General features: G+C 44.0%; 1 protein-coding gene across 3 annotated transcripts in view; it reads left to right on the top strand.

The window, feature by feature from the left end:
- Positions 1-9935, top strand: part of CLIC5 (chloride intracellular channel 5) — a 190138-nt gene extending 180203 nt beyond the window's left edge. For all 3 annotated transcript variants that reach the window (XM_054698845.1, XM_037519831.2, XM_054698844.1), the window contains one exon: positions 5359-9935. In XM_054698845.1, the coding sequence (XP_054554820.1) occupies positions 5359-5526 (168 nt within the window). In that variant the 3' untranslated portion in view covers positions 5527-9935. The remainder of the gene's footprint in view (positions 1-5358) is intronic.
- The last annotated feature ends 17767 nt before the right edge of the window (positions 9936-27702 follow it).

Genomic DNA, 27702 nt, shown 5'->3' with positions numbered 1-27702 from the left:
TTGCAAAGAAGGGAATTCCGAGGTCATCTGAAACAATCTCTCACTCCAAACTGGGCCACCTTCTCTTGGATCTGTGACAGCTGGGATTGCACCATCTGATGATGAAGAGGCCTGTGCCTAAGCAGCCAGTCCTTCCACTTTAGCTGGCTCTGATTATTAAAACACCCTTCCTTATATTGAGCCCAAACATGCCTTCCTGCTACCCTTTGCTCTCTTGAGCAACACAAAATGGGCTTATTTGCTCAAGCTCTCATCTCCTTTGAACACTGCAGTTGTATCATTCAAAATTTCTAAACTAACACTTGTTCTTACATCCTTCCCTGACCTCACCAGTCTAGAGAGAAATACCATAGGGCCATACACTGTTATCTGCTTTTACAGGTGCTTATATTTCATTGTCTCAGTCAGAGAGTAAATTCTGTGAGGACAAGGCCTTCTCCAAGTCTGATGGTGGTACATGGTGGCCCTTTAATAAAAATTCTCATTCATGGATCATTTGATCACCTAGCTCATGTCTTTTTGATTCCCAGTTTCTTTCTCCCCTTCACTGAGAAGAAACATTTGTTAGCTGGATATGCCTGTCTTTTTCATCTGGAGTTCTGGGTTAGAAATGCAGGCTTCTTTTCAATCAAAGCACACAACAGGTTAAGTTGAAATCACCTACCTGTGTGTGTGCTGGTTCTCCTGTGGTCTCAGTCAGAACTGAAGACTGGAGAGAATCATGCATGCTGGTGCAACTGAGTTAGTCACATAAGACTTATGAATATGAAGACACTCTGGGCTTGGGGCCAAGCCAATGGGCACTTGTAGGCCCAACCAAGCTATATCTCCCACTACCCCCAAAGTCTTTTATTCTCTTTAAAGAATAAGCAGCACCAGCAGGGACAATATGATTCCAGTTCACTCACACTGTGTCAGAGTTATAGAATGGAAAGACCTTTCTAGAAGTCAGGAAATCTAAGTTCCCAACCCATATCTGCCACTGATTATCACAGATCATTTAGTCTTTCGGAACTAATTTTCCTCCAGCCTAAAAGAAGAGAGTGGAATTCCATTCTTCCTCTCTTCTCATTTCTCTCTTGGTTCTCATGTACTCCAACAGGTACTGACTACCCTTCTGAGAATCATTTATCAAATAAGCTGAACAAATGGATCTCCGAGATCCTGTGCTTCATCCTATGATTTTGCCAGCTCTATCCAGGCCTAAACAACTGAGTTATGCCTCTGGCCTTGGATGTAGTTCAATGTGCTGTTGACTTGGAGAAGCTGGGGGTCAGAGGGAGGATGCCCTGCAAGGGGAAAAAGGCAAGACCTAGCCTCTTGTCTCCTTGGATTTCTGCTGATCCAGTTTATCAGATTCCAGAGACCTGGCAAACCTGCAAAGTACAGAAAAAGGGAAGGAGGAGCCAAGTCAGGCCGTAGTTTGGCTTCCAATGCCAAAACTTAGTCTGGACTGTGGGAGCTAACTGTTTTCATATGAAAGAGCAAATTCAGAACATGCATGGAAGTTCCTGCAAATGTCAGCACTTCATGTGCATCCTCGCCCCCTGCTCAGCTCATCCTCCCTCTTTCTCTCTCACCTGGCTCACTTTCAGGTTCCTCTTTATCCTGAGAAGCTGAATTGCTTTGGCCCAGGACTCATGGAGAGCCTGGCTTAAACTTTCACTATCTGACTCCCTTCTAGTGTTCATCGATTGCCCCACATCAAGTGAGGAAACAAATGTGAGGAAACAACCAGGCCCATGGCCAAGGCTCAGGGTGAGCAGGCCTTTGCAGACCCTCCTGGACCCCTGTCTAGCCCAGTAACTCATTCAGACTGTGAAGCAAGCAGAAAAGTTGATAGGAACTCAAATACTTATCATGAACTGCATTGTTTTAAAACTCATATTCTTAAAAACTTGAAAATAAATTCCACCACGGAGGGACTGACTTGAGGCTTCTCTCTGGATTGATTTGTAATTATGAAACATTTTCTGGATTGATTTGTAATTATGAAACATATTTTGATTGATGCCTTGACCTTACAGTGGGCCTTTTTCATCCACTCTGGCAAATTACAGCTACTTCCCTTTGTGGAGCTACCACCACTACATAGATTTGCTCATTAACCAAGATAGCACTGGGAGTTGACACAGTCTGTGCTCATGGCTCTGCACAGAGGCTCTGACACCATCACCTATGCTTATCAGCCACACCTAAGCTGGGCAGAACATTGTGACTTCTTTGTTGACCATACCAAACTCAAGTCCTTTACCGGAGGGAATTTAATAAATAAGTGCTATGTACCGACGACCTAGAAAGGTGAAACATACCACCAGTTTCCACCTACAGAAGGCAGCTACTGCTCCTGGGGTGAGGGTGCAAAGGGAAGGGGCTGGAATGATCAAAATGTAGAAACCTAAATAAGACCTACCTGCTACCCCTGCACAACACTGAATCTCTGAGAGGAGCTGCTGCTCAGCTGGTGCTGGGGTCCAACTTCAGGGGAGATGCTCACAGGGGGCCATTGTCATATGCTGGCCTCTCTGAGCTGGTGTGGTGACACTGGTTTTGCAAGTGTTAACAAAACAGCAAACTGGATTCCACTGCTGCTGCAGAAGCAAAGGAAACTGAGAGGCAGCAGCATAGCCCTTCCCCTTCCTCCACCCTTGTAGGCGCTCTCTAGCGCCCCCTCTTGGTAGAGCCTGCTAGGAACTCCTGCCCCATCCCCCACCCTACATTAGTAGATGATAAAGCAGGTGTGTGGTTTGCACAGTCCAGACCCCAACATCACAAAAAAGCAAACAAGAGGGCAGATTTGGAGATAAGCAACAATAAAAGGCACAGAAGGGATTCTGAGTGCTCCTGTGTCATTTACATAGGGCTGAGTGGCAAATAGGGAGAACTGTGAGTAAAAGGCAAGACTAATAAATATTGATTGATTACACAATAGATATTTGTTCAATTAGTTGATTTCCTGTGTCACGTTGTACAGGTCACTTCATCTCTCATCGATCCAGTTTGCTTGTTGCTAAAGAGCTTCTGTCTGTAAAACTAGATGATTCTATTACCTTTGATACTAAAGGCAAGGTTGCGGATATTAGGATAACAGAGCATGGTCAGGATGATAGATTCCTGTTTATCGAATCTATTTATTTACTCACCCTTTGCCTTACTTTTCTCATTTGTAATGGGAATAGACACTCTTCCTTATGCAGTTATTTAGAGACATAAGTAGCTTGCAAAGTGTGTAAAGCAGTACCTGGAGCAGAGCACATAGCAAATAAATCAATGTTGGTTGTTGTTATTACTCTTATCAATAGCGTAATGAAGGCAGCTGGGGTCTCTGTCCTTATACTATCACAAGCTAGGAAATAGAGAACAGACATGCAGATTAACTGTGATTCAGAATAGAATATAGCTTAGTGTTATAATGGAAGTTCAAAACTGGCATAGGAGAATGGAAGAGAATAAATGCATCCTCCATGGAGATATGGTTGAATCTGTGTGACTGGGCTTTTCTTGCAATAGGTCATCATTGTCATTCACTCAGCAGAGCTTACCAGAGCTTACCAGAGCTTCTTGGTAACCCTATCACTGGTACTAAAATGAAGATAAAATCCCAGCGTGGCTGATCTGTTGGGGAGGTTCTCTAAGTAGAAGGTTTCCAGGAGCCAGTGGTGTGAGGTCCTCTCAAAAAAAGAAAGCAAGAGAAGGTATTAGAAGTCAGTTCTTTAGGACACAGCTACTCTTTGCTACCTCAACCCCAACCTCTCAGAGCTAGAGGCAACTAACGCATGAACCCCAGTGCACAGTAAAGTAAAGGACCTCTTATTAAAAAAGTATTCAGAATTTCCATACATTGATAACAGAGGGTGAAACCAAAAGCAGGGTCCTTCTGAGTGTAGGTTCCATGTGACTGCCCAGGTCACCACCCGTGAAGGCTAGAGAGATTTTATTAAAGAGACTACCCTGTCTTTACCTAGGAATGCCGGCAAATGGGCAAAAGCTGGGTCTCAATAAATTATAATAATAGGTAATATTTATTGAACATTTAGTCTGTGCCTCATGACTCTCTAAGCATAGTGTGTTAACTAATTTAGTACTCTAGATAGGTCTTATTAACACCTCTATGCTAGAGATAAAGAAATTGGGACTCAGAGAGGTTAAGGAAGTAGTCCAAGGTCACACAGCTATTACATGGCATCAAAGACTATGGAACAGCTCCATTGGAATCAAGAACCCATGCTTTTAACCACTATGCTACTATTTCTCCACTTCTCCAGAACACTCAAGTCCACAACCCCCAAGTGTGGCAAACTGGGGAGAGAATAGAAATCACTATTCACTTTCTATCATACCCTCAATCTATGTATTCATTCCAATGGCTAACTCACCATTTGTGTTTTGCCCCCTTTATAAAAAGGATGCTTCTGTAAAGTGGGTAAGGGAAAAAAGAAAAGCATTGTCTCTAATTCTATCCATCAGACATAAGCAGTGGTGATATATTGGCATATATACTTCTGGCCATCATATATACAAATTCTCCAAAATTTGTCATACTTTATTTTCAACTGAACAATCTTGAAGAATTTTGCAGATCACTGGATTTTCTCCAGATCACTGTGATTTTCCAGATCACAGGATCATTTTGATGGACTCCAGTGTGCAGCTGTAGCCACACAGGATAATGTATTTTTCTGTTCTTGGACGTTTGTGTTCTGTCCCATGTTTTGCTCTTCCAAATAGTACTGTGATCATGCTTGTGTAGCAAAATCTCGTGGACATCCATCATTATTTTCTAAGGAAAAGTCCCTAGAAGCAGAATCATTAGATCAAAGTGTCAATTTTATTTATTAAGTATAAAATGCTATCAAATACCAGTTAGACTTGGTCATAATAAGGTAAACATGAAAAAAAGGAAGAAAAATGTTAGCATTTTTAAGGAAACTGTACTTTCAAAGTCTTCGTTATAACTCTTGTCTTTTACTGTGATCCTGCTTCATTCAGTGCAACATGGGCCTGGGCGCTTCCGCCTTGCCTGGGGACAAGCTGGGGGCTCTCGATGTCTGTAGTGCCCACTGTACCTGAAGTGAGCTGAGAATAATGAATTTTCTGGTACTGTAATGAAAGTAATTTCTTGTTAATACCATATACTTTCCTTCCCTTCTTAAAATACCTATGTATAAATATTTTAGAATATATATAAAATATAAAGTCGGCAGCACTGCCACCTGACATTAAAAAATACTGACTGATGTCTGGGTGTGAGACCTTGAGGGGTGTCCTGCTGTGCATACACATGAGGTCATGCCCCTGATGTCTTGCTGATGTGTTGTATGCCCTCATGCCCTCTCGGTCCTGCTATCTCTGTTGTAGATTGTGGCCAAGAAATATCGCAACTATGATTTCCCAGCTGAGATGACAGGCTTGTGGCGGTACCTCAAGAATGCCTACGCCCGCGACGAGTTCACCAACACCTGTGCAGCTGACCAGGAGATTGAGTTGGCCTATGCGGATGTCGCCAAGCGCCTCAGCCGAGCCTGAGCACAGCCATCTTGCCCCACTGCTGCTGCGGGACTCAACCTCTCCCAAAAGATCCCGGCTTCACAGACTCCTCTTCCACATTGCCTCGGGAAACTTCTTTTTAATCAGACCGCATCTTGCTGACATCATCAGAACTCGAGGCTGCTATCTTCTTCGAAGGTCAGCACCGTCCCCATCTGATCATGCAGGAACCCACCTGCAGAAATGATAGACCGTCAAGCTCTCAGCCTTCGGACCCTGTCTGGGTTCAGTGTATTTGGGGGGCAGTCCCCTTCTGCCAATATCAAAACCACACCTCAGACACACCAGAGACATGCAACACTGTGTCCTCTTCCACCTTCCTCTTTGGCAGTAACTCCCAGGCCCACAAGAGAACAATCTAAGTTCTTAGTGGAAAGAAACCTGCTGCTGTGTTAGGAGAGCTGGAGTGAGTGAACAGAGGAGGATGGAGCAGGCTGTGGGATTGGCATCCGGCAAATAAGCTCTCGGCAGCTTACTCTTCTCACACTCCTGTTCTGGGACCCCCTGGCCACGTTGGAAAGCCTCTAAGACACCATCTCCTCGACCACATGCTGTGAATGTTTCACACCATCACGCACCTGGCTGTGGCTGACCTCTGTTTTTATGCTGTTCAGGCCTCTCCAGGAGAGGAATTTGGCATGTAGTTGCAAACTGGGTGACTAGAAGGGGTGGGGAGGGGGAACAGTGTCGATGCCAAAAGGCCCACGGGGGTCTACCAGTCATGGGATTGCTTGCTTATGGGTAGTTGTTTCCTTGGAGATTGCACGCCTGGGTTAGATTGTTTATTCATGAGTGAATTCTGTTCTGTGAGAAAGCAGATGGGAGTGGGAGGTGGAGGGATGGGTGAAGATAAAGGAGGCTCGATATTCCCTGGGAATCTTTTGGTGAGTCTTCTCTCTCATGATCCAACTATGTCTTGAATTGGTGATGTCATGGAACTACCAAACTTAAGGCAAAACCCCAACAATTGGTCAAAAATCATTCTCCACTCTCTTCAAGTTGCTCGTAGAGGCTGGTCAGCTGGCTGGTGCTTTCAGGCTACTGCTACTGGCTGAGTCCGCTTTGATCTCTGGTGGGTGAGCGATGCATTCAAGAGGAGACAGGATCATGGCAGACCTTAGGAAGAAAGCCCATGGGCCTTTCTGACTGGGAAACCATGTGATTTGAACTCCATGAAAAATATATACCATCTGGGTTAATTTTCCTGTCATCTGACTCAACTGCCAGGAAAAAGCAAAGGGTAAAATAAGTTTTAGCTAGTATTTTGCTCCTTAGTCATTCACTTTGAGTTTCACCTCCTTAAAAACTTATCCGGCTTGAGCATGGGGACCTGTGTATGGGGAACCAAGAAACATGAAGTAATCGTCAGCTTCCTCCCGCAGTGAAGGCCTGTGAGAAAAGTCACCCACCACCTTTAATAATACCCCTTCTATGTCACTTGCTAGTTGTGGGTAAGGCCCCAGTTGCCGGAAGGCCCCAGAACTTGACTCATTTCTCAGTGAGGACCAGACAGTATGGGTCTTTTCCATGGAAACATCAGTAAATTTCAACCCAAAGTCTAACCCTGGGTCCACCTGCCTCTGGGAATCTCTAAGGAAAAAAAGTGACCCACTGATCAGAACAGAGGGAAAACAGGAGGTCTCCTCCATCACTAAGGAAGGGAAATTTCTCAGGAGGATGTTTTATGAGCCCAGGAGTTTGAACAAGGCAGAAAGAGTTGATTGACTTCCTCTTCTACAGGAACCTTTCCACAGTATCCCTAGAATTTCTGTCCTTGGACTTGTTTGTAAAGGAGAAGTGGGGAGGAACCAGTCCTTTTTTACTGTAGGAAAAAGCCCCCAATCGGCCTTCTGGGAGACAAAAGCTTGAATGATCCCGAAGGCCTTTTAATTGGTGTGAAAGCCTATTGTACTCAGAAATCCTGCCCTGACCCTAGCAGCACAGGTCAGATGGCCTAAGTAAGAGGCAGTTTACTTTCCTGAGACCCATGGGGGCATTGTTCTTGAAGCAAGTCTGTGAAGCACAAACATCCCCACCCACCCCAAACCCCGACTCTTCTCATTCCCCTCTGACCCCTACTCCCCCAGGCCTCCAGAAAAAAAGAAGGATGCCCAGGTGGGGCAACTCTACCCAGAGGCTAAAGACCCCGAGTTGATATTCAGAACTCAGCAATCAGTCCTTATTTTATTTTTTTTTTTAATCAGTCCTTATTTAAAGACAAACATGACAAACCCAGTCAGTTTTGTTGTTTCTAGATTTTCCTTCTGTGGTTGAGTCAGTTTTATCAAAGTAACAATAGTAAGGCACGGGGGTGGGGTGGGGCAGTTTTCTGATCAATTATCACCACTTAAAAGAAGGGGAGGAGTTAGAGAGAGAAGGTACTTTTTATTTCAACAGTAGATTATCATATAATGCAACCGACTATTGACTTAGAGCTTTAATGTCTCAAGACCAGATTTATCAGAGTATTCTTAAATAATATTTTTTTCTGATTTTTTTTTTCCCAAAAGAGATTTTTCTTCAGACCCTCAGCTGTGGCTGAGCTATGGCTATCACTTTGTCATATACAAATCATCTCCCAGCAACAATAGAGTGAGATCCTTGGGTGTCCCAAGAACCAACTGAGGGAATGTTTGACACTACACTCCAGAATTATAAGATAGGAGATAACCCTTGTCATTGGCCTTGAATTATTATTAATGCTTCAGAAAACACCGGTGGCATAGAAAGGTGATTTCTTTGAGTTGAGATCCTTCTTCATGTCTATCCTTTGACTTTCACATCACTACTTTTTTTGTGTGGGGTAGCCTAGCAGGCAGAGGCAGAAACAAAAGTCAAGTCAGAATGACTACATTGAATTTGCCATCCACTCAGCACCAGCTACCTCCCAGCTTGGGCATGGATTCAGCTCGCTACCTGGCACCAGACTCCTGAGTTGGAAAGTGAAAATCACACTCCATCAGTTTATTTATTTGGTCACAAGATCTCAGACCAATTTCAGCTTCCTAGGAAATGGCTCCATCCACATAGCTCACATCCACTGCTGGTGGAACCAGAGGGAATCTTGATCTTTTCATTAGAAAAAGGTAACACCATCAGCAAGGTTTCCGGGATCTAATTTTCGAGCATTTGTAAAACAAAACAACAGAAGCTGTGCACAGTGCCTGTGTTCAGTGGACACTCCGCAGCAGCAGGAGACAGACAGACAATTCCAAGCATCTTAGAATGGTCGCACAAGGGTTCACACCTGGAATAGACCTTAGAGATCTAAAGGTCTAAATTAAAGGGACGCTGAGTCAGGAAGGTGCAGGTCTCCCTAGTAAAAATCTTCCACCAAGAGAAAACAGCGAGAGTCTGTGTCTACAGTGAAATGGGTCTAGGGGCAGCAACTCTCCAGGCATGTCTGTGCTGACCCCTCTCCTTACTGGTCGGGAGTCATTTCAAAAGCAGAGTGTATCAAGATGCTGGGGTCTCCTCCTTGTAAAGATTAAATATATTTAAGTTCCTAAGTGATCACTTCCTTAATTTTTAGATGATATTAAAAAAGAATCTTAAGTCTTAGAGAAAGAAGAGAGCTTGTGAGGCATCCCAGTTCTGATGTTAGGAGAAGAGATGAAGTGATCGCAATTGATCTTGGGGCCCTTCTTGCCCCCTAGACCCATTGTCTCCAAGCCACTGCTCTTCAGCACCCAAACCAAACCATGTGTGCTCTCCAAAGGAAGCCATAGTCCTCTCTCTTTCTTCATACTTTCCTCCCAGCTTAGCTTCAGAATACTCTGATTTTGTAATTAAGTATGGTCCCAGATGTGCGTAATTTTACTTAATGTTACTTAGGAAAATGGATCCATACTTCCCTCCTCAACCAATAATCCAATGAAACATTGTCTCGTGCGTGATACAGTTTGGAATAAACTGTGCTTCAACAAAAGCAATCTGGCTTTTTTTGGTAAAATACAATTTTAGGTTCCAATCATCTAAGGTTTTTTAATGTATAAATAAAGATTTCACACTATTAACTATGCATACTTTTAAAATATAAAATACCCAACTGCTATTTGAATTTTCTTTATTTTCATGACCACCTGATTGTCCCTTTTATGAGCTGGGGAGTTAACTAATTTAGCAAACGATGCCTAGCTTTGATGAAAGAACAAACACTTCCTTTTATCGAGACACTCCAAATGACGGTTACTTGATTTTCTCACGACCTTTAACTGTGTTGCTAAAATAACAGGACTTGCTTTCAAGCCTTAATAAATGTAAAATGACTTTTAATGAACATATTGCTGAGTGTTTTCCTCATGAATCTGAACCAGTTATAAATTTGTTTCCCAGTCTTGATTGGTATTGCCTGATTCAAATAAAGTTGGTTTATTTTCAAATATTACAAAACAGAACACCAGACTTCTTATTTGTGGTGGGGATTTCTTTTGTTGTTTTATTTTTTTTTTAATTTATTTATTTATGCATACAAGAGCTGGGGCACAGGCCAGAGATGTGGGGGGTGAGAGGATTCACCAGAGACAGAGTGGGGAGCAGAACAGGCTGACTGACTGAAACACACTGCTGAGGGGAGCAGCTGGCGAGGCAGGAGAGGTCTGCTGTGCCATGTGGGTTGCTTCCTGGCCGGCTGGGGATCGAACTCAGGGATCGAACTTGGGGATCGAACTCGTGCTGCAGTAGCTGCGGATTGCTTCATAGTGCGATGCTTAACCCCTTGCGCCACCAGGGAGGCCCCGTCCTATGTTGTTTTCAAAGACAAGTGTAAAATACGTTTTTTTCCCCCAATACAGATTATCTTATTGCCCCGTTTATAAAAGCAAACACATTCATTTCTCTTTAAAATCAAAAGCATATACAAAGAAAAGGAGAAGGAAGAGAAGGGAAAGCAAACAACTAGTGATCCAACCATCTAAAAGCTGATTTATATTTTACCAAGGCTAAAAATTCTTTCATAGTACATGGGTTAGATTACAAAGAAAAAAATGAGAAACATGCTTCTTCATGTTTCTTGTTTCAATTTCCTATCTGTATTGTCATACCTGGGGCTAGCTAGGTCAGTGGAAAAGTCCAGATGTGACTGAAGTAATACCTTAAAATACTAGTCTACTTGCACCCAGAGCTGTCTTTTGGCCCTTGGTGGCTCACCCTACCTGGATTCCTAGCTTGAAATTCCTGGCATTAGTAACACATCACTGGCTCTGGATTAAGGTCCACAAGGTTCCGTAAATTTCACCTGAAGCCAACACTAACACCTGACGAGGGCCTCTATAGCGTGCATATTGCTCCCTTGACATGGCTGGTTTCAGTGTGGGCTCCTGACCAAGCTATACCCAGGACTGTGAGGGGAAATTCGTTCAGGAACCACTGAGAAAGACCCCCTTGTTCTTGAGAAAGTCACTCCTTAATTTGGTGACTCTGGCTCTGCCTCTGTGTGTGCGGGGTGGGTCGGGGGGCAGTGGGAGGTTGGGGGGAGGCCCAGAAGTGCGGCCACCCTCTAGAGACCATGAGGGCTGGGCCAGTGTACTGCCAGTGTAGTATGTAGCAAGAGCACAGAGTGCCGGGGTCCTGGTGGGATTGCTAAACTGCTGGATTGGTAAACCCTGACTCCCATTCTAATTCTGTATTACTGGCTTGTTTGGGAGTGTTTTTTGACTGTTTATTATTATGAGTGGCATCCTAAGTGGTGTGTTATCCATGATTGTTGTTAATAGCTGCTTAGCTCTTCAGGTTGTTCACCTAAGAAGCATCCCACGTTTCCATTGCTTGAGTGCAGAAAATCTGCTCTACAGATTACCAAGGGCTGGGAGCATAGGAAACCTGATCTCTGCTTCTGTGCTGTGGAGAAATCAAGGATCATCCAAGTGGCAATGACTATGTCTGACATTGAAGAGAACTGAATCCTGTTTTAGATAATCTCCCAAAAAGTGAAGTTTATTCATTCATTCATTCATTCATTCATTTTTTAAAGATTTATTTATTTATACAAGAACCGGGGTACAGGCCAGATGTGTGGGAGGGTAAGAGGATTCACCAGAGACAGAGCAGGGAACAGAACAGGCATACTGATGAAATACACTGCTGAGCAGCAGGCGAGACAGGAGAGGTCTGCTGCGCCACGTGGGTTTCTCCGCAGCCGGCCGGGATTGAACCTGCACTGCAGAGGCTGTGGACAGCTTCACAGTGCAGCGCTCAACTGCCTGCACCACTAGGGAGGCCCTCTTTATTTTTATGGTAGCTAAGTAGCTAAGATCCCCAAGTAGCCAGTCAGTTTTATCCTGTAGGAAAAGACATGGAGTATCAGACTGGAGAGGAAGAAAGCTCAAGATCAGAATTCAAATCCTATACCCCTCACTAATTTGCTATGTGGCCTTGAGCAAACCCCCTTTTTGGATCTCATTTTCCCTAAGGGTGCATGTCTGGTGGTAGTGCTCTCTGACTAACAGCTTTGGAAACATTAATATTAGACTTGTGAAGGACTCTTTTCTACCAGAAACATCTACCACAAATTTTCACAATTCATGGAACTTTTGACCTTTGGAGTAAAGTCAGGCCTGCCCTTAGGGAAGATGAATGCGAATAAAGTGGAGAGAAAAATGAGTTGGCAGGCCTTGCACTGGGATTTGTGTATACATGACAGGAAAGTGAAGGAAGAGAATATGAAATTCAGATTTGTATTTCTAGGGTCTCCAATGAACAGTGGCCTCCAATTTAAGATTCAAGATACAGGCACATCTTTATAAATCCTGGATTCATTAATGGGCAAAGAAGACTACATTCACCTGCAACCAAAGGACTTTTGGAAAATGGTGGTCTTCAATCTTTGCTTTTGCCCCCTCCCCATTCTCATACATCTCCTGCATCACAACTCCTTTGAGCATGTATGACAGTGTCAGTGATTATCACAGGGATTCTCTAGTAATCAAACCAAGATGGCACTAATTATCTGGCCCTTAATTTATCAAGATGCCATGTAACCTGAAAACAAAAACCAGGATAAAGGTGATGAATGTGAAAGAGCATGGGACTCCAACTGAACCACCACATAATAAAGACCACAACAGGGCCAAGTTCAACATCTAAAAGAGACATGGAGCCCCAAAGCTATCATGTGGTTATTTAATTCTAGAAAAGGGAACTATATGAGGGTGTTGAGGGGGGTAATGAAAGGAGCAGTTAAAATGTAAATTGCACACTAGAGACTATTTTAAAATGCTTTTTGGGAGTGCTTTATAAGGAGTTCCAAAGTCAATAATAAAAGACCCTATAAATGCATCAAGGCAGAAAGCCAACTAGATAATCAGTGAGACCACTTGACCCAGAACTACACTGGGAGATGGAATGGAGTGAATATAGAGAGGCAGTTTTTCTCTTTTCTTCCTTTTTTAACTTTGTGAAAATGAAGAAAAACGACATGGATGTCCTCACTTCCTCTTTTGAAAGATGCTCTCATATATCATAAATATACCTAAATGGACTGAGGCAACAGATGGCAAGAGAGGCATCCTGAGGGGGAAAACATTAGATAAAATTCATGGTTAAAAGATAGGAATTGGCTTCCCTAAGAGGGGTGTAACATGCTCCGTGCAGGTAAGAACCCAATCTACATTGCTCCCACAGAATAATGAGTCTTTGAATTACTGGTTCAAGGTTATTATGGCCCCAAAGAACAGCCAAATGTTGGGTTTTCTCTGGAACAGCCTTGCCCATGAAACATAACACCTGCCTTTTCTGGTGTCCAGCCAGGATGTGGTCCCTCCTGGCTACAACTCCAATTGTCCTGTCACAAAAGTATTAATGGTAGTAAGAGTCACCAAGAGAATGCTTGCCTTCATATGTCTGCATTACCCAAAATTCTTACAACATTCCCATAATGTGTTCTATTTTTCCTTTACAGAATGGTAATCTTAGGCCCCAGCAGTGAAGCATCTGCTCATGTTTATAAGCCACTAGGAGCTAGGATTTTAACCCAAAAGACGGATGTTAAGTCCTAATGGCAAAAAGGAGAGAATAAAATACAATCAGTTAATCTGAAATGTAGAGATGCAATATGATCAAACTTAAAGTAATGGAAAGCATTATGAGTTGATCACCAGGTAAAGTGGTAGTAGGGTAAGAAATGATACATGCAACCCTACAACAGCTAGGAATAAAAATATAAATTGCTTAACCAAGTATCTTGAAAATTGTTCTGTAGAAGTTAATAAAGCCTTTCCTCAACTGTTTTATTTGGATTATAGGTGCACATTTTTCATTGTTTGGCTGCACCTTTATTTGTTAAATTATTTGTAAATAATCTAATTGAAAAAAACCATACCACAGTGAATGAAAGTCATACAGATCAAAGGTCACTACAATGAAAAGTAGGTCCCTTTCCCACCCCAAACACTACTGTCCCCTTTCCAAAGGTCACCACAATTAACCACTTCTTGTATTTACTTCCAGAAGATTTCCATGTGTAACAGAGACACACAACATCACATTGTACATGCATATTCTTTATAAATTATAACACAGTTTACATGGGTGTATATGAATGCATCACATTTTTTAAATATTTATTTATTTTTGCATACAAGAACTGGGGTACAGTCCAGAGGTGTGGGAGGGTAAGAAGATTCACCAGAGACAGAATGTGAAACAGAACAGGCAGATCAACTGAAACACACTGTTGAGGGGAGCAGCGGGCGAGTCAGGAGAGGTCTGCTGCACCATGAATGCATCATATTTAATCAAAAGTGAGACTGTAATTTTTTTAATCTTACATATTTTTACTTATTTTATCTTTGAGAGCTTTTTATTTCAATATGTGTTTCACAGTCTTTGTAATATCTGCAAAATATTTCACTACATGAATGTAACTTAATTCATTTACCCAGTCTACATTTGATAGACATTTAGGTCATTTCCAATTTTTTGCTGTTGAAATAATGTTGCAGAAATATCTGTGCAAGTATCTTTGAGTATGAGTGAGAAAATATTTGTAGGATAAGTTCTTGGTGTGTGATTGTCAGATACTGAGAATGTGCATCTAATTAATTTATTTTTAATTTTAAATAGGAAATAATTTGCAAGTTCAAAAATTAAATACCCTCCTGGAAAGTTTCACAACCCTCCCTTGTCCCTGATCATTATACTTCTTCACTATCCTTGAATCCATCCAGATTGTTCTCTATTCAGATACAAGAAACTGAGTATAAATATATTTATTTCTCTCTTTCTTATGAACAGTCCATTCTCCATACATTACATATTTACCCAACCTGTCCTACAGATTTTTCCAGATAATCACAGGGATCGTCCTTTTTTTTTCTGTCATTGCATACAACTCCATAGTGCAAATATTCCATACTTAATTAGTCCCCTTTTGGTGGACACTGAAGTTATTTCCAAATTTTTGCTACCACAATGCTGTAATGAATATTTTATACTTGTGTGGATAGATGTAGAGAAATGCATATAGCCGACTAAAATTTATGTAAAAAAAAAAGAAAAATACAGAATTATGCCTCTGTGTAGGCAGGAAGATATGTAATAATGCCTTGAAAGGATAATCAAATAAATAAGATTCCTTTATAGGAAGGCTGGAAACTGAATGGACGGAACTCAGGTAGGAAGATTTTTCTTTGCACCCCTTTTCATGTTATGTTATTTGAGTCATGTGAATATGCTACATATCTATTTTGTAAATTGTGTAATATGTTTTAAAATCTGTGTCTGACAGCTTCAGATGATCTCATGGTTTTTTTTTTTTTAATTTAAAAAATTGGCTATTTAGGGCATTTGTAGTTTCTTGAGCCATAATGCTTCTCTTCTTAATTCACCCCTTAGTGCTCTACCTGGCTTATAGCATAACCATAAGTATCAATTCTCATTTTCCAGGAAGTTAGTTTATATCGCTAAGCATTATTTCCTCTTCCCAAAAGCCTGGGGACATTAGAGATATGAGTTAATACCCCTTTCCTGCAGAATACATTAAGAAATATACTCTACAACAAATACCCCATATCACACACAGACTCAACATCAGGCCAAGGACCTTATCTGACTGTGGAGAATCACTGGCCAGCGCAGATTTGCAAAGCCCTGTTTGTGGGCCCATGTGTGAAGCCCCAAATCCTCGGCCTGGAGGAACGCTCTGAAGTGCTCTCACCTCAGCTCCCTTCTCTGAATTTCTACTTCTGTGAACATCCCACAGTTTCCCACCACTTGGATCTTCTAGAAATTTTAGGACCACATACTAACTAATTTGTTAGTAACTAATTCATTACTTTTTCTTTAACCATTCTCCGTCTTCAACTAGTCATGCTAAAATCACCATGAGCTATGGAGAAATTCAATATTAAGCTTCAGCGATCATTTTTCTCCATCTTTGCAATCCCTCGACCTTTTTTTTTTAAGATTTATTTATTTATTTATGCAAGAACTGGGGTACAGGTCAGAAGTGCAGGAGGGTGAGAGAATTCACCAGAGCCAGAGCAGGGAGCAGAATAGGAAGAAGGACTGAAAACACTGCTGAGGGGAGCAGCGGGTGAGTCAGGAGAGGTCTGCTGCACCATGTGGGGTTCTCCCTGGCCGGCAGCTAATCGAACTGGTGCTGCAGAGGCTGTGGACAGCTTCGCAGCATGGTGCTCAACCGCTGCGCCACCAGGGAGGCCCAGACCTTTTTTTTAAAAAGATTTTATTTGTACAAAAACTGGGGTACAGGTCAGAGGCATGGGAGGGTGAGAGAATTCACCAGAGACAGAGCAGGGAGCAGAACAGGCAGATGGACCGAAAGCACTGCTGAGGGGAGCAGTGGGCGAGACAGGAGAGGTCTGCCATGCCATGTGGGTATCTCCCTGACTGGCCGGGAATCGAACCGGCACTGCAGAGGCTGTGGACAGCTTCACAGCGCTGCGCTCAACCTGCTGTGCCACCATGGAGGCCATCAACCTTTTTTTTAATCCCTCTTTCTCATCTAAGACTACTTCTTGTGACAACAAAGTCCCCAGAGACTTCTTTGCCCCTCAGGCTCACAGCCTCCTTCTATATTTGTATTATAATTTGATTATTATATATTATATTACCTCATATCAGATTATCTTTGTAGAATTAAAGCAAGATATAAAAAATTCATTGACTCTTTTGGAGGATAAACTCTTAGTTGAAGTGACAATAGACCCACAATCCCACAAGCACTCCAGGTATTCTCGTATGAATGGTGACTTTGCTTTCCCACATGCATCAGGATTGAATTATGCCCCCCCCCAAGATATCTTGAAACCTTAACCCCCAGTTCCTGTGATTGGGACCTTATTTGGAAATAGGGTCGTGGTAGATATAATCATGTTAAGATAAGGTCACACTGGAGAAGGGGACCCTAATTTAATACGACAGGCATCTGCATAAGAAGATGAAAATTTGAGCCCAGACAGACACAGAGGGAATCTGGTCATGTGAAGACAGAGGCAGGAGTTGGAGTGTTGCCTTCACAGTCACGGAGACACCTGAAGTAGCCGGAAGTGTGAATTGATGAGAAAGGATCCTCCCAGAGGCTTCTGAAGAGCCTGACCTCACCAACACTTTGCTTCTGTTTTTCAGAACTGTAGGAGATCCCATTTCTGATGTTATAAGCCATTCATACTTCATTACGTAGACCATGTGTTTGCCCATTTCTAAAAATGGCCTCCGTGTGTGTGTACCCCTTCCTCAATCTGTTCACACATAATCTTGGCCAAAATAAAATGGCATTCAAGCATCTTCATCCAGGTTATCTGTTACATCACAGAGGGATCTCAACAACCCACTTGTAAAGGCAAGAAGGACCACTGAGCAGGTTTTCTAATCCAGCAGACCGGGTAAAGGAGGAGTCAGAGTCCTCAGTGTTTTTTTGCAGGTTTTTTATTGGGGTTCACCAGGCATACGGCAGGCAGGGGTGCTGGGGGGGCTGAGAGGCCTCCCAGCTCCCAGAAAGTCTTCACTCTATCTGGGCTCTCCAGCCTTCTCTGCTTCTCTCTGGGCTTCTGCTCATTCTCGGCTTCTTGGCTTCTGCTGGCATCCCCATGACGCCACCCTTAAAAGCCCAGTCTCAGCCCAGGTGAATCCCATCTACTATGCCCACACCCTACTCCAGGTGCCCGCCATCAGGCATGCATTTAGGACTGCAGGGATCCATCATCTGTCCTGATGGCGGGAGGGCAGAAAAGCCTGACATTTTTCCTTACCCTACACCACTGTAACCTGAAGTCTGAGATCAGGTGGCCCATTTGTGCCACCTCCCTGACACTTAACAGGACACAGGTAAGGACCAGGGAATACTCAGGAGACCAGAGGTCTGGCTCCATGTCTTTATTAAATGTAATCCCACATCCCACCTCTGTCCCGCCTCCGCTCCAGGCATCTGGAAATTGTCTTCCTTTGCTTTTGCTTCCCTCCTTTTCAAGAGAGGAGGCACTTACCAGCTTTGTCCAGCCCAAATGCCTTTGAGTTTTGCAGTACCAAAGGGCAGAAAAGACCCGTTTTCAAAGTCTTTTGCCTGAAGAGCACCTGGAAGACTTATTTGGCAGGTTCTTCCTTCAGATTTCCTTTCAGGTGATCACGGATTTGGCAGTAGGGCACTTGGCTAATCCTCAAAGAACATAAATCAAAACGCCCCGTTCTTCTGCCCCATAATTACGTTATCCAGTTACTCCCCATGAGTCCATGATAAAAGGAAATCTACCGAGTGGGTGCTCGACAGGTGGCCTTAAAAGGTTTAAATTGCCACTTGAAGCTGGGCTGATGAAAGGGGTCTGCGCAGGTGTGACTTTGGCTGGCGAGGACAGGACACACTTGTTCAGGGTGGGGCTGCTTAGGGCACACCCATCATGGAGGGTTAGGCAAGTGTCTCCCCAGTGGTTTACCTTTGGTTACTGACCCCAATGCCAAGGCTACAGCGTGGGCAGTTGGGACTGCAGGCCGCTCCTGAGACAAGGGTTGAGGATTCTGCTTCTCAGGCCATGTGGTGCCATCTGCTATCGTGAATCAACCCGTTTCAGCATCTGTTCTGAAGAGACCCAAAGGAGCCCCTTGGGCAGTTTAGAGTGTTCAGAAGCCCAGCTCATTTGGGGATTAAACTTTGAGATAGTATTTCAGCCTGCAGTCCCACTCCTTGGAAACCTCCTTCAGCCATGATCTCCAACCTTCATCTTGTGGAAATTTGCTTTGAGTTCTTGAGCCTTTGCTGCCACACTAAGTCATGTTTTTTGTTTCCAGAATATTGAGGGCTCCCAACCTTCTTGGGCAACTTTACATTGAAACTTCTTGACATGGCTTCATCTTTATATTTTTCTCTGAACTTGAATATGTCTTTCTCAAGTTTACAAAGACATCCCTAACGGTTTGTGTTCCCTTAGCTGTTAGACACCTAGGGAGACCACTTTATCCCTGGGCTTCTGTGAGTTTCACTTCATCACCTTCCCCTGTTTGAAATGACAGAACCGCAGAGCGCTGAATGCCTCATCTTTATCTCTTTTCTCTGTCAGATTTGTGTCCACATTGGAGATGCACCCTAGGTGGGGATGCAAGTTTCACACCCTTCCACTTTTGGGAACTGACTCTTCCCATACCCTTTCAATCAGACCTATTTCTTTGACAGGGACAGAAAGATTTTCTGTTGCTTTTGTGGGCATCACATGAAAAAAATATTGAGGGGAAGGCAAGCCTTGAGTTAGATAGTGAGCAAGGGTGGTGTAGGAATTCTCTCAATTAGATCTCTCAACAGAATTTTCTATTGTTTTTACCCTTGATGAAAAAGTTGGGATTTTTGAAAACCTATTTAATGAGGCACACAGCATTTTCATGCACTTTTCACAGTTTATCACATTTGGGGCAGTTATGAATCATTATTAACCTCTAGAGAGATGGAAGAATGGGGGGGTACATGATCCCCAATATCCCTTCCCTCCCCCAGGAGGTTCAGTTTAAAGCCCCTTTCCTCACACAGGAGGCCATCTTTTCATCTATAGTTACTGGCCACTGGGGCCCACACGTATTTGAAAAGTAGTCTCCCAATAGTGACCAATAACTACTAAATTTCAACGCTTAACAAAACAAATGATTAATTTGTCACTCAGGTCACAGTCCAACTACAGTGATGAAATCCTAAGTGGCCACAAGGCTATTGTTCTCCTTTGCCAAGGATTCAATTTCTCAGTCTTCCCTGTGCTAGGGTGCTCCTGTGACCAGTTTCTAGCCAGCCAGAGAGAAAGTGAGGCTTCGGAGCTTCCCAGGAAAACTGTTCTCCACAATAAAAAGAAAGCACCTTTTTCTACAGCCTCCTTCTTCCAAGTCCTGCGAGGGCTCTGCTGTCAGCAGGCAATACCATTCTGCCTAGATCATTTTAATTCTAGACTGTCTCCTGTTCTGGTCTCTCTTTTCCCAACTCCGCCTTTCCATTGCAGCCAGTCACTTATAAAAACACCTGTCTGATCCTATCACTTCTTGGGAAAATATCTCAGCTTTCCTTGCCTACAAGTATAACTCCAAATGCCTGCATTTAAGGATAAGACAATTCATCCCTGAAAAACATGCCTGGTTCTGTGGCTGCCACCTGTTGACATGAGATGACAAGCAAGAGGATAAAAAGGCAACACACTGACGAATAGCCAAATAGAGGGATGGAAGGAACCCAGGTCCCTGGAGGCATCACCGAGCTCTCGAGCCAGTCTTAGACCCTCTCATTATGGACCTCAGACTCCTTATTATGGAAGATAATTAGGTCTCTTATTTTTGTTGTTGTTACTTGCTGAGATAGATCCCTCATGGTCTGGCCCTGGTCTCACTAGCCAACCTCAGTTTCCTCCCTACCTCACAATGTATCTTGCCCTGCTGCCACCCCAAGCTATTTAAATATTCTCGACTTTTCTTCCTTGTTTATGCTCCTTTTCCTACCTAAAATGTTCTCCTTCTGCCTCTGTATTTCACAAGCAGATACTTATAACCTTCTTCAAGATCCATTTCTGAGGGTTCCTCCTACATGAAGCGTTCACTGATTTCTTCCAGGCATGTTTAGTCTCTCCTGGGCATTTTATTTCTACCTCAGTTACGAGCCAAGGACACACATTTCTGTGACTATTGGCCAATATTAGAGTCTCCATGATTTGGAGCCACCTGAGGTTAGGGGCAATGATTTACTTATTTCTGAGTTCTGGGTACCCACCATAGTACACTATATTTATGTGATTAAAAGTATGCTATAGATACTTAATATAGACACACCTTGGAGAAATTGTGAATTTGGTTCCAGATCACAGCAATAAAGCAAATATCACAAAAAAGCAAGTTGCAAGAAGCTTTTGGCTTCCCACAGCATGTAGAAGTTATGTTTACACTTTACTATAATCTAGTAATTGTGTAATATGTCTATCAAAATGTACATACCTTGGGCCTTGCCAGTGGCACAGCAGGTTGAGCGCTGCACTGTGAAGCTGTCCACAGCCTCTGCAGCGCGGGTTCGATTCCCAGCTGGCCAGGGAGAAACCCACATGGTGTGGCAGACCTCTCCTGCTTTGCCTGCTGCTCTCCTCAGCAGTGTCTTCGGTCCGTCCGCCTGTTCTGCTCCCTGCTCTCTCTGGTGAATCCTCTCACCCTCCCGCACCTCTGACCTGTACCCCAGTTCTTGTATAAATAAATAAATTTTAAAAAAATGTACATACCTCAAATAAACATTACTTGGGGACTTGAAGTGAGTACATGCTATTGGAAAAATGGCGTCAGTAGATTGGTTTGATGCAGGGTCACCCAAAACCTTCAGTTTGTAGAAAGCAAAATAGCTGTGACGTAGAATAAAGCAAGGAGAATTAAAATAAGGCATGCTCATTAATGTTTCTTGATTGATCAATCAATAAATGTTTTCATCTCTGGATGACACGCCCCCCAGCCGGAAGCCTATTACACTGCGACCACAGCTCAAGTCACTTCTCTAGGTTTTCTTCTCTCCCACAATACTCCATGTTACCTTATGAATTTCTGGAATGCTAGAGTTGGAAGAGACTTTTGAGTTTTTCTAAGGTTTTTCAGCAACATCTATTGAGTGAAATGGAGGATTCTAGAAACAGATATATTTGGGAAACAAGTTAAACATTTCAACAAGTTTTCACTGTAGATCACCTCAGAGCCCATAATATGCTAATATGTGTTGGGAAACTCTGAGGAAGAAAATGGCAACATTTCATAATGCCCATCCCCACCCACACCGTGGCACCCTGTCTTCTCAAAGCATTCCCCTGGACTCAGTGCTGTGGCACACACCATGGAGACTATGACCTACTACCAGCCCAGATTCTACAGGTGAGAATTTGCTTCCCTGGATCAAAAGCCAAGCCAGCAGTGTGGCTGCCTGCCTCCTACTCGGTCTCACTATCTCAGCCTTTGGCTGCACCTTGATTTTCTCTATCACTTTCTAGCCACACCACTAACTTAGCACTTTGCATGGTTGGTCACGTATGCACTTATGTCTAGAACTGAATTATAATTTTCCAAAAGAGAGGCGCCATCTGAACACCCTTCTAACTTCCTCCTCACTGTACAAAGAATAGCTGCAAGTGGTCAATATACTCCCACAGCACAATGAACAGGGAGGTAATGAGTGAAAGTTCATCACAGCATTTTGAAAAGTGATCACATATCTCTTTGGGGACTAGAATACACACGCCATTAATTATATGTCCCACTATAAAGGGAAATGCTTTCTATGACCTCACCACAATACTTGCTCATCATCAATTGTAAGAAGTGGTTTGGGGGTGTTAAAACAAAAACAAATGTGTATCTTAAAAATAATGAAATACAGCAAAGACATTTACTCAAAGTAAAACACCCCCTTCCACTGAAAACTCATTTCTAAATTGCCCAAAGCCTCGGAGTAGGAAGGGAGTGGGAGAAAAGATTCAGAGTCACCAGGGTAAAGAACTGCTAGGGAACCCTGCCAGAACCCAAGTGGTGAGTGCCTTGAGGTTTTGGTGGGCGGGGGCTCCAGCTGAAACCCTACAGGCAGGGCACACCAATGGCATGAATTAATCTGAGATTGGTAATGACATGTTTGTTTTGGATTGAAGGAATGCCATTGTGGCTTCAATGGAGAGGTTGGGTCATTGTCGATGAGGGTGGGGACATGGGTGTCTTGGACATGCCATGGCTTTTGGGAGACATCCAAGGTTTTTCCGGGGTGTTTTTTTGTTATTGGGTGTCTCCAAGCTGTCTCTAAGGTGCCTGGGAATCTCTGACATTCATAGGATGTCAAAGAAAGGCAGGAACTATGCATTTTGAACTTGCGAACCATAGGCTAACACCTGCTGAGTCCATGGGCCATTTTCAATAGGCCTGCCTGGTTTGTGGAGAAGAGCTGCAATACTAAGTTGTATATCTTCACATCTTTTTAATTAAGTCATTTGTTTTTAAGGAAAGTCTCTCTCTCTCTCTCTGACTGTGTAAGCACTGAGGCCAGGAGAAATCATTTTCCTATTGCCAGAACATAGTCCCAGTTCACGAGCACAACATTTCAAACCAGACCCATGCCCTTGGTGGTCAGGTTGGTTTTCCTTTGGCCAAAGAAATCTTCCACACTTGGAAAGGGCAGCTTGGGGTGGAAGGGCACTCACAGGCCTTATTAAAAAGGGCACCAAAGTCTCCTGGGAGAGAACAGACCTCTTTCCAGAGAAATTTTCATGATTAAGTGCAAATGAATCTGAAACACATGGATCAAATTTCCCTGAAATTACACACAGTTTTAAAAATTAAGGGGGAAAAGGGAATGGTTTTTCTGGTAACCCCAAAACATCTGAAGAAGAAACACAGATATGGGCACACAAAAATAAACCAAATATGGTTTCTGAGAGACCTCCTACAAATGCAGAGTCCAGCTGAGCTTGGCCTTCCTTGGAGACTGGTCTCCTCTCTCATCAGCTAACGGGGAGAATCTGTGCCTGAGAGGCCTTTCTCAGCCTCGAGACACTGTAATTTTGAAGAGGGAAGCAGGGCAGCCCATTTTCTGTCGGTTAAGCCTCTCCATTAGTTACCTTTACCTTTATGAATGCTGTTAAGATTTGGGCTTTAACATACATAACTTTAAATCAGTAATATCCTTCATGGTTCCATGATTTGTTGGCTCCAGATGTAACCTCTTGGCCCATTAAATTGGCTCCAACTCAAATCCTGTTCTTTTACTCTGAGCTTTCTTTTGGTTGGGAAGGGGCAGAGAGCGGAGGAGGGAGCAAACAGAAGAAATGAGAAGAAGGTAGAGAAAGAAGAAAAAATGGAATTCCTTCTCCTGAAATTTCTAAATGTGGAACTCATTGTCTGCACTGACTTTGAGGCAGAAAAAACAAAACAAAACCTAAGAGTTTAAATATTTGTTAAAGTCTGGATTTCTCCCTGCACCCGTCCCCCCCAATCCCTCTTATAAAATTAAAGCTGAAGCTAGCAGTTCACATCTAGCTCTTGAAATGTCACCAGCAACACTGCTATTATTCTGATTTTCTGGGCAACGCCCGTTGGTTCCCTGCTGTAGCTCAATTAAGCTAACTCGGCTTCTCGCAGATCAGGCCTGACAGCTGCATTGAATTTGGGTTCATTGGGTGATTTATCGGGCCTGCTGATGTACAGCTGCATGATTTAGGAGAGCAAAAAACCCTGGAATGCACCAAAAAGCAATATATGCATTATTGTTAATAATAATAATAAAGATAAATGTCAGCCCCAAGTGACTCTGGTGGCCCTTGCCACTCCATTTAACATTTTAACGGTGGCATGTGGCCCCTGCGTGGCACTTGGTTCTGTCTGGTGCCTTCAAGGAGGCTAAGGAAAGGTTATTTGTCAAATGTTGGGTCGGAGTTGGGGAAGGGGGATATTTTTAAAGCTCTAGGTCAGACCAGCCCAGCTGCATTCCTGTCCCTGTCATTGAACGAGCTGAACTTTGTCACATTATTAAGCTGTCAGCAACGCCAGGGCGTTGTTTAGATTTCTGGTGGGAACTCCTCACACATGCTCCAGGGCTCCATGGGGATTTTATCAACACCATTGTAAAACATGCACAAATGAGCTGTGCTGGAATTGCCCTGGGAAGACCCGGCTCACTCGGTCTCATCAGGCAGCAATGGAAATACCAGAGCTGGGCTCTTGTGCCACCCACAGGCACCCTCCCCAGTGCCCTCTGTGAACACCCTCTGCATGGCGGGTCCCTGTGCTCGGCTGTGTCTCTCCTCCCTCGGTGCGGATGACGGCTCAGAGTCCTACCTTGACCTCGGCCAGACTGGATGCCAAGAAGCTCTGGGTTCAGATTCACGTGGAGTTGATGTGGTTGAGGTCCAAGTTCAGTCTTTCAGCGTCCCTGTTTATCCTTCTCTCTGCACGCAGTCCAGTTCCTCCCTCACCCCTGAGATCCAAATGTTCTCATATTTTTGCCTTCTAGGCTGGGAGCTGGGAAAACGCCAGGTGCAAACTAGAGAAGCCGAACTGTCAAGAATTATCGAGCACGCTATCTCCATAAGGAAGGCTGCATTTCGAGGGGCCTAGAATCAAGAGTCAGGCTTCAAATTCTAGTATCAGCAGCAAGACTTCCCAGGGGTCTCCGGCGGCCCTCACATCAGATCCCCGCAGGCAGCCCACACTTCAGATTCCTATTGAGCTGCCTGATCCAAGGGGTGTAGGGCAAGGGGATGGGCGAAAACAAGTGGCAACAGGGACACTTGCGACACGGCTCCAGGATCCCTGAGGTCTTTGCAAATAAAGCTGGGAAAACAGTATTGCCACCCCGGACAGCCCCACCTCTGGAAGGGAGCAGCCAGACACTTGGGGTCTGTTCAAATATCAGGGCAGCCTGGAGCAGCGTGGGAAAAACCTTGTTCCCTCCGGGCTCTGTGATCTCAGGCCACACCCAGCTCTACAACGCACATAACAGAGCATGTGCCTGGTAGGCTGACGTGAGGACTGGGCCAGTTATGCAAATAGCAATGCCAAGTAAAGCTTGAGCAGAGCGGGCAACTTGAAACCCTTTTTCTAAAGGATGCAGAATCAGGACCTGGACACGCCTTGATCCCCTGACTCCTTCTGCTCTGACTTGTCTTGTGACCATTCCAGGCTCTGGGCCCAACTGTGCCCCTAACCAGCTGTGTGAACTTGGGAAACACACAGGACCCAATGACTGGTGAGGAGAGCGTAGGGTTGATTCAGTCCTTCTCTGACTTCTGTGATGCTTTTCAAACTCACAAGATCGAAAACGGCGAAGGAGCCAGAGCCACTGTTCGGAATCCAGGGGCTTGTGGGACCGAAACAATGCAGGCAGTGACACTTACACAAATGAGCAACCCACACCTAAGTAAAAACACATGGCCTCTCCCCTTCCCCATTCCAGCACACATGACATGTGGGTGGTCCCTGCAGGGAAGTGGAAAAGATTGTGTACCTCTCGAAGCAGTTTTTCCACCTAACAAGAGACCCAGATCTTTCTCCAGAACTCCCACTATCAACAGTTTGGTCCACCACCCTGCAAAGAACTCCTCGTGGATGGGAAACTTCTATCGAGGCCCATTGTCCTCACCCCAAAGAGCTGGCTAATAAACTCACTCAATCAGCTCCACCCAGGCAGGACTTCAGGTTGGGTGATGTTCAGGGCACATCAGGTAGAAGCCACAGGCCTCTCCTGTGACACACAGGGCATCACAAGCTCTGCTTCAGAGTATGTGTCCAGGGACATTGTTCAAAACGATCCAGACGCTACTATGTTTGTGAGCAAGCAAGGCCAGCGAAAGACAAGTCATCACCCTTGAGGGAGAGACTCCGAGATATTGAGACAGGCCACTGACAGGACACAGCTCAAACTCCAGATTTAATTGAGGGAGGCCAGCGACTCCACCATCATGTAATCCCCACAAGCCACCTCCACTCATGGCACCACCTCCTAAATTGTAGGTTGGGAAGAATAATGAATGCACCTGCTCTGCCTACTCCTTAAAGAACACAGAAAATAATAAATGGAAACGGGGTTTTTAACAATATCTAGTTTCAAGGGGATTCACTAGAAGAATGCAGCTGAAGTTCTTGCTGCAGAAGTGGGCATGCGGCCAGAGCACAGGCACAATTGCTCTGATAATCTGGGCAACCTCTTGCAGGTGTGGTTGGTGCCAGAGGCTGAGCTGGATGCCACAAAACATTTATTTCATTTAACCTTCATAACTTGATGGTGGTGGTGTTACTTTGTACATGTGACAGGTGAGGAAACTCAGACTCCAGAGGATGAGTTCCCCGAGGACCTTTAGTCGGAACTGGTACCCACACACAGTCCCCCTCACTTCAAACAGGATGCAATTTCATTTCTAACTAAATGAAATGTGTGTGGAAACACAATACAGTTAATAACTCTTACTGGTATTTCTCTAAAGTCCTTTGCTTCCTAGTATTGTCTCTATCAGACCGCCTTTGGCTGCACTAATAGGATGCTCAGCTACCAGTGAACTAGATGATAAAGGCATTGTTATCTTTTTTAAAAAAGATTTATTTATGCATACAAGACCTGGGGTACAGGCCAGAGGTGCGGGGGGTGAGATGATTCACCAAAGCCAGAGTGGGGAGCAGAACAGGCAGATCTACTGAAGTACACTGCTGAGGGGAGCAGCGGGCGAGTCAGGAGAGGTCTGCTGTGCCATGTGGGTTGCTCCCTGGCTGGGGATCGAACTCATACTGTAGTGGCTGTGGATAGCTTCATAGTGCTGTGTCTTAACCCCTTGTGCCACTGGGGAGGCCCAGCATTATGTTATCTTACAGGAGCACACGAAAGGGAAGGTAGTTGTAGGGTTGGTTCAGTACATCTGTGAAGCCACCAAGGAATTGGCCGGACATTTCTGTCATTCTCTGGTCTTCCTCTCATTGCTACAAGATGACTGACTGCCAAAGGCCCAAATGTCATGTCTTCACACCCACAGCATCTCAGCAGGGGAGGTGGGAGAGCTCAGAAGGACTTCTCATGTATCTCCCTTTTTTCTTTATTTCTTTCGTTATTTTTTAATGGCATTAAAAAATTATATATTTTTGGCATCATTGTTCATTTTTAAACAATATTTGCTTCCCCCCAGCCCCTCAGGTGTAGTCCCTATAGTTTCCTTCCCCAATGCACCCGTGCACCATCGCCTCAGTTCCTTG

This window comes from Talpa occidentalis, unplaced genomic scaffold (assembly GCF_014898055.3).
Source record: "Talpa occidentalis isolate TD23 unplaced genomic scaffold, MPIMG_talOcc4v2.1 talOcc4.2, whole genome shotgun sequence".
Taxonomy (NCBI): domain Eukaryota; kingdom Metazoa; phylum Chordata; class Mammalia; order Eulipotyphla; family Talpidae; genus Talpa; species Talpa occidentalis.
Note: the sequence above shows the minus strand (reverse complement) of the source record. Positions and strands in the feature narration are given on the sequence as shown.